The following is a 13,838-nucleotide window of genomic DNA, read 5'->3' as shown; positions in this document are numbered from 1 at the left end:
AGGAGTAAGCAATGAAGATATCAAATTATATGAATATAGGTATTGAGCATAAATCACAAAAATATGAATATAAAAAAGTAGGAACCTACCTTAATGTCCTTAATTTTTTGTTTTTCAAAATTGTCAATAGTTTCCTCTAGCTGTCTACTTATTCGAGCTGCATCCATTGTAGCACGTTGCAGTTCAGTTTCAGCCTGCCAAAAATATCAACATAGGGCGTGTCATCTCTTCCAATTATTTAATCTGCTGATTCAATTTGAGAATAAGGAATATGACCTAGAATAGTAAACCCCTCTAAATGGTTTGGGTTTAAATTGTGCACTACTATTCACTCACGCCAATGAAGTTACAGCTGAAACACAGCAGGAAACTATCTACATTAATGTATTCCTTCTGAGAATGTCAAACGTAAGATTTCTGGATCTATGTGATTACTGCGCATGAAATCACTGAATGCCCAAAATACCGAATTAGTTTCTTCGATTTAGTACCCATTTTTTGCAAATACATGCAGGGGCAGATCCCCAGCAGCTTCCCGCTCACAACCCCCATTCCTAATTCTATGTCAAGACCGGAGGCTCCCATTGTGCTTCCCTTTCTTATTTATATATTTAAAGTGCTCAGCAGCAAGATATTTTCACATAAACCGAAAATATGAACATAAATTTAAAAGTGAAATGACAAAAAGGTGGTTTATAAACCTTGTAAATAAATATACCATTTCCCAGAGGCCTGAGGGAGAGTCCAGTCCAAGGTCAGCAAACATGTGACCAGCATCAACCAACGAGGTAACAAGTCCCCACATAAACAGTCTTGAATATGATGCACTTCCTCTTTCTTTGCTGCTCACAGCATCATCATATTCAATCTGTTTATTTGTTATCAATATGTATTGGCCGCATGTTTTTTACATCATCATTTAAGTTATATATCTTTATTAATGCTTCTCTGCAGTGCGCCGTATCTTTTTTCTTTAAAGGGTTAACTTGCCTTTCTGACGTGCTACGCGTCGTCACCTCAGGACTTCTCCATCCAATGCCAGCCACTTCCTGCTGGCGTCGGAGAACCGCGCGGCGAAAGAATATATGTTTTTTCAGCTTTCCCGACCTGCGTAAACACAGTGACGAGGACTCGCCTTTGCGAGCCCTCGTCCGCTCTCTCCGCCTGCTTCCCCGACCGCGTTGAGATCTGCAGGCCGGGGAAGCAGCGGATCTAATTTCGTGTGACTGCGGTACCTTCCGCGGTCACCAGAGGGCGTTCCCGCCCTTCTAGGTGCATTACTCTGTTGCCCGCGATCGTATATTTCGTTACGTGTCATAATGAATTTACGATCGTGAGCGCCAACAGCGGATTCACCTACCTGCTTCATTGAAGGACAGTTTACATTGAGACTTTAGGGAATATTTTAAAAAAAAAAAAATGATTCAATCAAAGCTAACAATCCCCAGACTGTGGGTTTGAAGAGAAGGCAGTCAGTGACCACACCAAAAAAAAAAAAAGAAAAGAAAATATATTTATTCTGAGAAGTATACATATTTCTTGAGAATAATTTAAAAAAAAAAAAGGGGAGGGAGTAGAGGTGCAGATTACAACATGGCAGCTCAATACTTCACTCAAGAGGACCAGGATTGGCCGAAATATGAGGAAGAAGCATATGAAATTGATGAAGTGGCGATGGCAAGCAGCTTAGAGAAAGTGCTAAGTTCCTCGATGGAGACTAGCATCAAGAAAGCTAGATCAGACATGCTCCCACCTATCCAGCAGCGCCTGGATGATGTAGAGGAGCAGCTGCATGAGAACTCCCTGCGAAAGAAAAGAACACAAAAAAGGGAGCACCTCTCAGAAGGGAGATGTATTCCGGCTAGCTTGAGTAAAGACTCTACAACCCCCCCCCAAACCAGCCAGAATCAGCCACTACTTCCATTTCAGACGCCTTCTCAAGGCTGAAAAAGGCCTTTTTGGAAAGGAAGGAAACCCCTTCCGCTGATGGACCCTCTTGCCCCGAGGAGGAAAACAGGGGCACCAGACCCTCGAGCCTGGAGGGATACCAACAGGGTTTTGAACAAGAACGTTATGACGACAACAGTTTGTCTCCCCTCTTTGTTAATGAGGATCCTCAATCAACAGGGTGGCGACCCTCTACCTCAGGGATTGTGGCAGCCCCCGTCCCTAAGAAGTCGCTTAAGGAGCAGTATTCCTCTAAAGGGATGTTTTCACCGGAAGATCTGGTACATCCTAGATCTTCCGACTGGGAGCCGTCCCCAAGGACATCGGACTACATCAAAGACAGGCTTCGCAAGCCATTAGACCAAGAAGTCCAAGCGAGTCTTAAAGCAGAGTGCCACGCCCGGTAATCCCGGACAAAATCGCCCTGACACCGGAGTTAGACTCCAAGATAACTTTCCTCGGAAAGAATGCCAAAGATCCAAGAAAAGGCATAGATCGCGCCTGGAAATCCTGCCAGGAACGAGTGTTGGACGCCTTAGGTCTATTAGCGAAAATGATGGATCTGGCTGAGGCAGCCATAGCCACAGGTGATACCATTGACCAAGTGATTCTGTCGGGATGGGCTCAATGAGCCATCTGTCTGCTGGGCAACGCTAGCTGTGCCATTTCAGCCGAGCGCCGCAAAGGTATCCTCCACAAGAAAGACGCAAAGCTAGCCAAGTTCGCAGACACAGTGTCTGGAGCCACCGCCCAGGGTATGCTCTTTGGCGACTCCTTCGTCAAGGAAATGGCAAAATTCGTGGATACATTTACTGCGCTAGACAAGGCACAATCCTCCATTAAAAGAGTCTTCTCTTCAAAAGTGTTTGCCAGGGCCGGTCGAGGCAGAGGTCGCTCGTCCGTCCGATACTTCTTTGACCGAAGACCTCAGCAATCCTGGGACCATCAAGCCTGGCAGGATCGCTCAGACACCTTCTTCCCATCGAGAGGGCGAGGAAGAGGTTGCGGTTGGAGGAGAGGCGCCCGGTACCCTGCACAGCAACAGACCGCAGGTTAGTCTAACTATCACAGCGCCCGCGTCATTAGTGCCTATAGGAGGGAGGCTAGCTCTTTTTGCGCATGCATGTGATTCCTTGTCAGGGGATGCTTGGGTCAGAGACACAGTTCGCGGCATGCGCCTAGAATTCTTCACACAACCCTTTCAGGTAGGCCGTCCCATTCCAATCTCAATGTCCAAGCAGGATGAGGTAGAACTAGACAAGGAAATTCACAGTTTGGCTCTAAAGCAAGCGATTCGTCCCTGCACAAGCTTAGGCGGTTTCTTCAGCCCCATATTTCTAGTGCTCAGAAAACAAAAAGTACGTCCAGTGATAAACCTCAGGGCCCTCAACGATTTTATCATTTACCGACACTTCAAGATGGAGGGCATTCACATGCTCAGGGACCTTCTGAGACCAAATGACTGGCTCACGTGGCTGGACCTGAAAGATGCGTACCTCGCGGTGCCTATAGATCAGGACCACGCAAGCTACCTAAGATTCTCCTGGGGACACCCGAGACTGGGAATTCACGAGTGTTCCATTCAGTCTTTCTTCAGCTCCGTGGGCTTTCTCTAAACTCCAGAGGCCAGTGGTGGCATGTTTGAGGGAACAAGGCGTCAGACTATTAATATATTTAGACAATATTATCTTCATGGCCCAATCCCAAGCTCTGGTAGAGCAGCAGACCAAGTTGGCCATAGATCTGCTACACAGTCACGGATTTCTTATAAATTGGGCAAAATCTTTCCTTCAGGCATCCAAAACCCTAGAGTTTTTAGGTTTCGTCATCGACACTGAAACATCTCAACTCCGCCTTCTGGCGTCCAAGATCCACTCTACCAAACGGGAGATCCGCAGACTCCTGCAGAGGGACAATATATCTCTTCGAGACTTAGCGAGAGTGATAGGCCTTCTATCCTCCTCTATTCAAGCTTTCTTTCCAGGACCCCTACATTATCAGGAGTTACAGAGACTAAAGTGGCAGCATCTAAGACGCAGCCTTTCTTACTCACAACAGCTGACTATCAACAGAGGCAAGAACAGAGCTCAACTGGTGGCTCGTACACATGGAGGCCTGGAATGGCTGGGCGATCTTCGGATCAGCTCCAGACATTGTGATAGAATCAGACGCCAGTCGTTCCGGCTGGAGAGCGAGATGCGGTCCAGTTGCCACAGGAGGGACATGGTCATCTCAGGAACTCTGTATGCATATAAACTGCCTAGAGCTCCTAGCGGGTTCCTTCACGGTACGCTCCTTTACGAAAGACAGAGTGAGTTGTTGTATCTTACTCAAAATGGACAACATTTCGGTGGTGAGATACATCAATCATCTGGGTGGCACCAAATCTCAGCTCCTGGCCGAACTAGCCAAAGACTTTTGGCATTACTGCCTAGAGCACCGAATTTCTGTCACAGCGGAATATCTACCAGGCCTGACGAATGTAGTGGCAGATTGGTACTCCCGGAACACAGTCGATTACAGCGACTGGAGGCTCGACAGGGAAGTCTTCCTTCAGCTTCAGCAGATTTGGGATCCCATGTCCAAAGATCTCTTTGCCTCACGTCTGAACACTGCCAGTATTTTCCAGCTAGAATCCAGATCCAGCAGCTGCCGCAACGGACGCATTTCTCCAACATTGGATCGAAGGGGTACATTACGTCTTTCCCCCCTTCGACATGATAACATGGACCCTGGCAAAGGTCCGTCAGGAACAGACAGAACTGGTTCTTATAGCCCCGGTCTAGACCTCTCAGATCTGGTATCCAGTTCTTCTGGAACTTTCTACGAATTTTCCAATTCTTCTACCCCAATTTCCAGATCTCCTGCTGAATCCTTCAGGACAGCGTCACCCCCTTCTTCTCCAAGGGTCTCTGGTTCTAGCAGCTTGGAGGATTTCAGGTCTAGGTGGAAGGTTCCAGGCATGTCCCACATGGCAGTTAGCCTCATCGAGGAGAGTTGGGCCCCGGCCACTCAAAAGATACTCTAACTCATGGAACGCCTGGATAAGCTGGTGTCAGGACAAGGGCTTACATCCAGTTCCGGCACCTGTAGAGGAAATTCTCAATTTCCTAGCGTCCTTAGTGGAAAAGGGTCTGGCCTACAGAACGGTTAACGCATATCGTTCTGCTATTTCAGCAGGGCACGACCCTATAAAAGGAATTCCAGCCAGTGAACACCATTTATTATGCAGGCTGCTTAAAGGTATCAGGCTTACTGCTCCACCTCCATCTCGCTACGGTAAACTTTGGGACGTCGACAAGGTGTTGAACCTCTTTCTATCCTGGCCAGATAATAAAGAGCTATCTCACACGGCCATATCTGGTAAGCTCACTACACTCCTCTGCCTAGTCTTGTGAGAGTTTCTGACGTCAGAGCCCTCGATCTGGCGGGCAGGACCTTCTCCCCCGACGGCATCGTATTTCACATACATAGAAGGACGAAGTGCAATTTCAGAGTGATTTCCTACCCTGCCTTTCGGATCAACCCAAGCTCTGCTTGGCCAGATGTCTCCTGATGGGCAGCTGTTAATAGCCTTACGTAAGCCTCAGAGCAATTTCTGCTCCGACTCTAGCACGCTGGGTGCGGTGGACCTTAACCCAGGCAGGTATAGATACTCGCACTTCTGAGCCCACTCCGTGAGAGGAGCAATGGCTTCTAAAGCTTTTCAACTCGGGATCCGACTAAAAGATATCATGAAAATGGCGGATTGGTCAAGCTAATCGATTTTTAAACAATTCTACCTGAAACCGGTAGAACAGCCAGCATCTATTGTGGCAAGTAAGCTTTAAACTAGCATAATGGGAGCCTCCAGTCTTGACGTAGAACAAAGATTTTCCATAATAACTTACTAGAAAGTCTTAATTCTATTAAAGACACGGAGGCGAGCATTATCCCACCCGGCGAGAAATCGGGTTACACCAAGTCTAATGAGCGTTTATCTGCGCTGATAATTGTCATATGTTTTCAGATGCATGACCGTTTTCTTTGGAATAACATTTCTCTCCCTCCCTCCTATGGGAACTAGGGTTGTAATATACATGATCTAACTCCAGTTATATCGCTCTCTTGACAGCTTCTGCCGATAAATCCACCTGATTTAGAGCTCCTTATTTACTTGCTACTACGAGTTGACTAGAGTTACGAATCTTCTTTCAATCAAGTTTGCAGCTTGGAAAGAGGAAGTGCTTCATATTCAAGACTGTTTATGTAGGGGCTTGTTACCTCGTTGGTTGATGCTGGTCACATGTTTGCTGACCTTGGACTGGACTCTCCCTCAGGCCTCTGGGAAATGTAGTCTATTTGTTTACAAGGTTTATAAACCACCTTTTTGTCATTTCACTGTTAAATTTATGTTCATATTTTCGGTTCAATTGAAAATATCTTGCTGCTGAGAACTTTCTTTAAATATATAAATAAAGAAAGGGAAGCATAATGCTTGCCTCCGTGTCTTTAATAGAATTAAGACTGTCATGTAAGTTATTATGGAAAATCTTTATTAATACCCATTCCCCACAACCCATCTATAGTTGCAAGAAAAAGTGTACAAATTCGATTAAATAAATCCCATGATTTCGGCCCTGCAGTGATGGGATTCGACATTTTGTTACGATACCTGATTTTCTACTACATAAAAGAGCTTCTTTATTGCGACTGCATCACAATCAAAGCCGTCAATTAAGGTTTTGGAGTAATCACTTGCTACAGCATGTAACCTTGTGAAAATCACGCCCCCCCCCCGCCCCACTGAGTTCCCCTCAGTTAATCAGCTGAAATGTGGTCTACTGCGGTTCTGTTTAAGATGTATGAAAAATTCATCATGCCATGCCGGATAATCAGAGTAAGAAAGTTTACCTTAATGGTGGCTGCAGTTCTTCCAATCTGAGGTTCTCTGCAATCTTCGGTTCTCCCCTATTATGATCATGTGACAGTTGGCCCAAACTTGTGGTACGAATTGAAACAAGTGCTCAAATCTGTAAAAGCCTGTGCAGTATACGGACGTCTCTCTGCATAGTTAGCTCCTGCACCTTTCAAGTGCGGGGAAGAAGCCTGCACATGTTCATTGCGCAGAGCTCCCAGCGACCGCTATATTTCCTTGGGTCACAGCGCTGTAGTCCCCAGCCTAAACAGCTCCAAAAGCAGAGCTGCAGCGGTTGTGCCTCGCAGCAAAGGTCTGACCCTCACCAGACATCCAGGAGACAGCTGCCTCAGCAGCACGACATTGCTGTACCAACACCACTCTCTCCCCGACCCCCCTAGCACGTGCACAGAGTGCACCCCTGCAGCTCCTACAGCCACCCCCATCAGTATTACCCAATGCTCCACATCACTGCTATTTTGATCAGTTCTTCTAGCTAATGAATGAACTTGATGTTTGCGGAGGGGAAATACACACTCTTTCTAGCCTTAGATGTTTTTCTTCTCTTATTTGACGTTCCTCATATTTTCAGAACTCCAAATCTTGATTGTTTAGTACTATTTGGAAGCCTATACATTGGCCAAAAACTACGTGTCTTTTGTTCTTTTATTATTATATACCGGTTTCATCTCCGGCCGTTTAATCTGGGTGCCCCTCATATGTAATGCTAGACACACAGAAAAGTGTCATATTAAATGATAAAATACTTTTTTGCGATTTCATCGCTGGGAAAAAACATCAAGGGATACTCAATATTTTTAACCCACTAAACAACCTTTCCAACATATTTTAGGATTGGTCCAACTATATAAAACTTCAGTCCTAGAATATTTGGGGAAATTATTGGATAGCGAGTAAAAAAAAAACAATATCGAGTCTTCCTCAATGTATTTTTCAGCAATGAAATCACTGGGTACTGATAAAAATACTGTACAGTACATTCAGTATCCACTGTAAACAAAACAATGGTGGAATGAAACATGGTGCCTAATTGAATGAGGGTTCCGTCTAGCTTTTAAGGCGTGTGCCAGGTTAGAACCCTAATCCTCAATCTGTTACAGGTAGGCCAGGAAGGCACTCAAACCTGCATCAACCATTTTTATAGGGAGAATTCAAACAAGCTCTTGGGAATTGACCGAGCCAACCTTTCACAAATGACACCTGTAATATTTTGTAAATGAAAGAAGTTCTCAGTTTCCAATTGCTATGTTGATACTTACTGTCACAAACACATTTTATGGTTTCAAATATTTATTCAACTGTCACAAACCGACCAAGTTTCAAGCTTTTATCAGGGCTTTGGTAGAATACATTATCCAAACTTTTAAAGTAAATACGCCTTCATAATGTTCCATATTCCAAAAGGAGACACATGCTATACTGAGCTCTTCACACCTGGCTTGGAAAGAACTGTAAAGGAAAGGGGAAACCCACACAAACCAAAACAGAAAAGATGAGCTAATGGAATAGTACAATATGTCTTGTAACAATGAAGGAAACAAACTTGGTTTCTGGTCTTGTTAACATTGCACCAACCAATATGAGGCACATCACAACTACATTGAGAAAAATGTGGGACAGCCTTGTGGAATATGGAACATTATTCAGACACGCTTGCTTTGAAAGTTTGGGTTATTTACATATTTTCATGAAATATTTGAAACATTAAAATAAATTTGAGACGGTAGATTAAATATCTTAAGTACCAACATAGCAAATTAACTGCATTAAAATAATTGTACTGTCTCTCAAATTCTATGCAAACTGAAAACCCCTACTACCGCAATCCGTCAGACATGTTGTAAGAGATTAAATGGTTTATTTAAAAAAGTATCTATAATCGATGTAGACTTTCCAAATTGTTGGCCAAACTCTACCACTCCTAACAATAAGGGGGCTTGAAAATGCCAGAGCTCAGGTTTTCACAGCTCAGCAATAATAGACCAAACATGATAATGGGAAAGCGTGGATGGTTCGAAGAAACTAGAATGACTTGATCTGGGGTTTAACTTCGTGAGATCAGCTGCTTCAAAAACTATTCCCTACAGTAAAGATGTGCACTGGGGAAAAGGCCTATCTATCCCAATTTTTTTTTTAGGGATTGAATGCATCGCATCACACTATCCCTACCCTATGTGTGCACATACACATGCTGCCCATGAGTGACTATGTCTTCATTGTTTGGTTTTCAGTATACATGAACCCTAGGAGGTGGATGCTTAAGAGGCTTACTAATGTATGTGTACCCACACTCTCCACCCATATAAACTGGCTATTGATTTTTTCCTTTGTACTGAACAGGGAGGCTGGGCGGGTGCATGGGATGCTAAACAGATACTAAGACCAGAAAGACTAATACTGAGTAACTAACGTTTGCCTTGTGTGGATTGTATGCTCATATTCAAATACTATGCAGTGAATAGCAATCAGTGTGCGTGTGACCTTGGAGATGAGTAAGTTGGCAGTACGGCATAAAAGGTATGCAGTACTGACGGACCCATTTGCAAAAATGTTCATGAGCATATCTACCCAATAGTACTTTATACAAGTGAGCAGTGCACTCCAGATTGCAGCTTTGCATATAGTGGTTGGGTTACATTTGTATAAATACAAGTGTTGCCTATGATCCCAATGTTAGATGTATGCATATCTATAATGCCATCCCAATGTTTTATGCTCCGTGTGGAGCATTGACGATAAAATACATGGGGTCCTGGACGCTGATTAACAAAGCAGCACTGAAAGAATATTCTGAGAAATGTGAAACTATGCTTGAGGGACTTAAAGTTGAGATGGATGCAGCAACCTTTTAAAAAGCGTTAATGGACCTAGTCAAAGAAGTACAATCTAGGCTTGACAGATTCTGATGTAAATTTGAAATGTTGTAAGGCATCAGAACATTTTAACACGTTATGGTCCTAAGTTTTGGAGTGAGGACACGCCTAATGAAATTAACATGATGCTTTGTTCCAGACTGAAAGCACAGTGAGAGTATCTAAGAAAACCTTACATTTCCGAGCATCGGAATAACGACAATTACCTGTTGGTTTTCAGCGTTTTAAAATATGCAAAGTGAGAAATCTTCGGGAAATGGAAAGGGACTGACTAAGTCAAATGGATATGGCTAGATCTACTAATCTAGGAAATCATGCCATTTAGGAAGTATAGCATAAAAAGGTTTATCCTCATTTGCTCAAAGGTTTTATCCATGTAATCAAATGGGTAATTCGGTTGAGGCATTGCTGAATATGGTATTTAAGCACACTTATCCAACTCAAACCTGGTGTTCTCATTACCTACCCGTCCTTTTTTAAACTCTCCGTTTTGTTTTTCTATCCCTCATATTAATGATTCCCTTGGCAGACTTTGTGCTGAGTGCCAACAATTAATTATTAGCTTCAAGGACATGTGGGTAGAAAGGTTAACTGACATGCCTATTTTTCTTCTTTTAAGTAAAAGCTTTTGTTGGTAAAAAATAAAAATGTTTCAAAAGAGCAGGCATACCAAATTATTCAAAAATTGGTTTACAAATCGGGCACTGGGTGCACACACAAAAGGGCGGGAAAATCCAACCCTAGATCTTCAATACAAACAAGTTCGTCTTCACCAGTTGGAGGAAATGACAGATGTTCAGTTGGGGTGTCACCTTAGGCTAGGTTAGCGATGTACAGGGTTGCACATCCATAAAGGATACCACTTTTGACAGCTTTGAGAAGAACCCGGTCATAAACTGGTGTCAGATTTACTTATGTTGTAAATGGGAAGTACTGTTGTCAGTTCTGGCAAAACAATTATGCAGTATTGAGGATCAGTCCGGTCCTACATTCAATAGGCCTGGTTTGCACAAGAAACGAGCTTTACCAAAGCTTTCGACGAGACAGGGACCTGAAGCAGTGCTCTTGTCTGGATGCGATTACATAGTGTTTGTTCCACTTCATATATATGTGTGTTACTGTAAAAACACACAACTGCAAATACCAGAACTTTATGGGCCCTCTTAATGCCGACAATATCAATCTACTCTTGCACAAGAGATAGTAAGGTTGGCATAGAATGAAACACAGATCCACCCCCCCCACCCACACATCAGCTTCAAAAGATGGGCCATGGATGAAAATTAGCTTGACAAAACCTCTCAATGTGGTATTCTGAAACTAAATGATGCCTATTTGCTATCTTACACATTACAAATGGTATAGGTGTTCTTGATTATTAGCACCTTGCATTGAATGTTAAAATCCAGAGAGTCACTCAGAATCCAAGCTTCTGGGTAATATTTGCCTGTGTAACCATGGATCCCCCATGCCTGTTAGGATTCCAACTTTCGCTCTACCATCCCTGCTCTCTCCACTCCATACCCTCACTGTCAGTGCTCTGCCGGTACCTACCTCTGCTCACAACACCGCCATCCTCGCTTGTCCCTCTGCAAATAGTGAGTGCACCGCGGCGCTGCCTCCATGCCTTAGTAAACAAGATCAGACTTCCCTACCTCGGCTGCCCAGCAATAGGCACTCCGTGGCTGAGGCAGTGAAGTCGGTTCTCCCTTTTCAGGTTATGGAGGCTGTACACCTGGCCACATCGCGCCTGAGTGGGTGCAAACAGAAAAACTGCCCATGCCAACATGCAATGCGACCTCTTATGTGACCCATAGCCCTCACTTGTGTGCCCTTCCATCGCTTGGGCCCATAAGGCAGCTTGCAGGCACATAAGGCTGTATTAACCGCTGGCATGGGCAATGGCCCTTAAATATGCACTTTGGTTACAAAACAGGAGTCTTCAAAACAACCAATATTTTAGTGCTCTTGATTAAATGCATGTGTGAAAAACAAAGCAGTGCAAACCAGTAAAGGAATATAATCCCGTCAAAATATTAATCTCACTAGCAAGCATTGCGAAATTAGTCATCACCACATACAGGGCTAAAGACCTGGAACATTTTCTACTTCTCGGTCGGTGTTATTTAGAACTTTGGAAACCTTTTTTAGATCCATATTTTAAAGCCAAAAAGATTAGATTTTACTGTGCTGCAATTTGGGTGATAATGCGTTGCAATGATGATGATTTTTTGTATTATCTATAGAACTATTTTAATAGAGCGCTCATTAGGCAGGCTTCTATTTTATATATAGTATAATTTAATTGTAATTGATACTAGGGTGTGTTACATTTATTGTTGTCTATTAATAATGGAGAAATCTGAATTTTAATATAGTACTTGCATAGAAAAACTGGAAGACTATTCTGATTCAGACGATAGTCATACGATTGGTGAAAGTTAACACTTTTAAAGGCTTTGTACTTCACATCTGTGAAATCTACTGTCCTGGAAAAGTAATCTTTAATTCCACATGATGCTTTTAAATGCATCCATAGCTATAAGGAACACAAATCATGTTTCACAGATAAAAAGTAAGATGTCCCATTGCTCTTGGAATACTAGTTTATATAACATCCGTGCGTTTCTAGGCTTCAGCATTCTTTCAAATAATACACATCTGGAAAACATGTTTGTTCTATGTTGCATGTCATGTTGTCTCCTACCTGTGTCTGAAAAAAAGCATAAAGGAAAATAGTTGTTTTAATGTTTTTTTTCAAACAAAACATTCCATGTACAAAATCAGACTTTTCACACATTTAACATCTGAGCCTCATAACTATACCATAGCAATAACTCAAGAAAACCTTTTCAAAGACAGTGAGGTGAAAGTTCCAACCACTTTCCTACCCTCCTCCAGGACTGGCATGATCAACTTGCCTGCATTCCTGTCTATAAGGTTTCTCCAAGTAAGTCGCTAGTGTATCATAAGCCAGACATAACATAAAATAAAGCACTACATAACAAATTGGCACATGTAGGTCATTAGCAAACTCTTCTTCGAATACAAATGCTCTGTATGCTGTCAATTACTGGTATTACAAACATTCTGACTGCAGACGAAGGGGAAACAAAGTTTTTCTGCATCCAAGAAAAAGCAATGAATTTACCATCAAGTTTTTTTAATAAGACACTGTTCTGACCACTTCAACATGATGGCAAAATCTAATTTAACGCAAAGTGAAAGCTAAAATATGGAACAATGCTTTTAATTTTGATGGAGAAACTGTTCACTTACTTTACACCGAATGGAAGTTAATGCTAAAATCATTGCAGTTCACCCGGGGTTTACAATTACAATGGTCCCACATAAAGACACGTTTTATTTAAATACTACATAATAAAACCACATTTAATTTACTAACATATTTTCTGTATTTATTTTACTACTAGCTGTTGCCCGGGGCTTCGCTCGCGTGGCTGTTCGGATTTGGTACAATTGTTTTCAAAAGACACATGGGTTTTTGTTCAAACTGTATGAAAAAAAAATGTACCGTTTGATGTCTTAACGAAATAAGCAATGTTCATTGCAGACATTATTCGGGGCCTTTTGGCAACAAATCAAAGATGGGTGTTTGATGTGCGTCCAGAAATCTTTTCAGGTTGTAATTACAAACAGACAATAAGAGAGACAAAAAAATAAAGAAAATACTTAATTGACATCTGCAACCTACAAAAAAAACCTATTTCAGTACTTATTTGTAAACTACATTAGTGGTTCTCCCTTCAGGTGCTAGGATAACAGGCCACGCAAAACTGCCCAATGCGAGAAGCAGTCTTCCCTTAGGTCAATCCCTGCTACCTTTAAAGTCTGCCCCTTAGATTTGTTGATGGGCATGGCGAAACAAACCTTTAAGGGAAACTGAAGTCCTTTGAATCCAAACTGATATTCTGAAGGTATAATAGATATTCGTGGCATGAACACGGACTCCCCCTGGTCAGAACTGGTTAGCGCTGTAGCCTCAATCACATTTCTGTGGAGAGCTTTTACTCGCAATCTGGTGCCATTACAGAGCTTAGGTGGGTTGAGGTTTTGCAATAATATCACAGCTGCTCCCA

The 13,838-nt window shown here is 42.8% G+C and overlaps 1 protein-coding gene across 1 annotated transcript in view; it reads right to left on the bottom strand.

The window, feature by feature from the left end:
- The window catches only part of CIBAR1 (CBY1 interacting BAR domain containing 1), a 956,902-nt gene that overhangs the window by 361,622 nt on the left and 581,442 nt on the right, over window positions 1-13,838 (bottom strand). Inside the window, exon 6 of the mRNA XM_069621350.1 lies at window positions 90-194. Within this exon, the coding sequence (XP_069477451.1) occupies window positions 90-194 (105 nt within the window). The remainder of the gene's footprint in view (window positions 1-89; window positions 195-13,838) is intronic.

This window comes from Ambystoma mexicanum, chromosome 5q (assembly GCF_040938575.1).
Source record: "Ambystoma mexicanum isolate Mex_15411 chromosome 5q, UKY_AmexF1_1, whole genome shotgun sequence".
In the NCBI taxonomy this organism is placed as follows: Eukaryota; Metazoa; Chordata; class Amphibia; order Caudata; family Ambystomatidae; genus Ambystoma; species Ambystoma mexicanum.
This window is presented reverse-complemented; position numbering and strand designations above follow the sequence as displayed.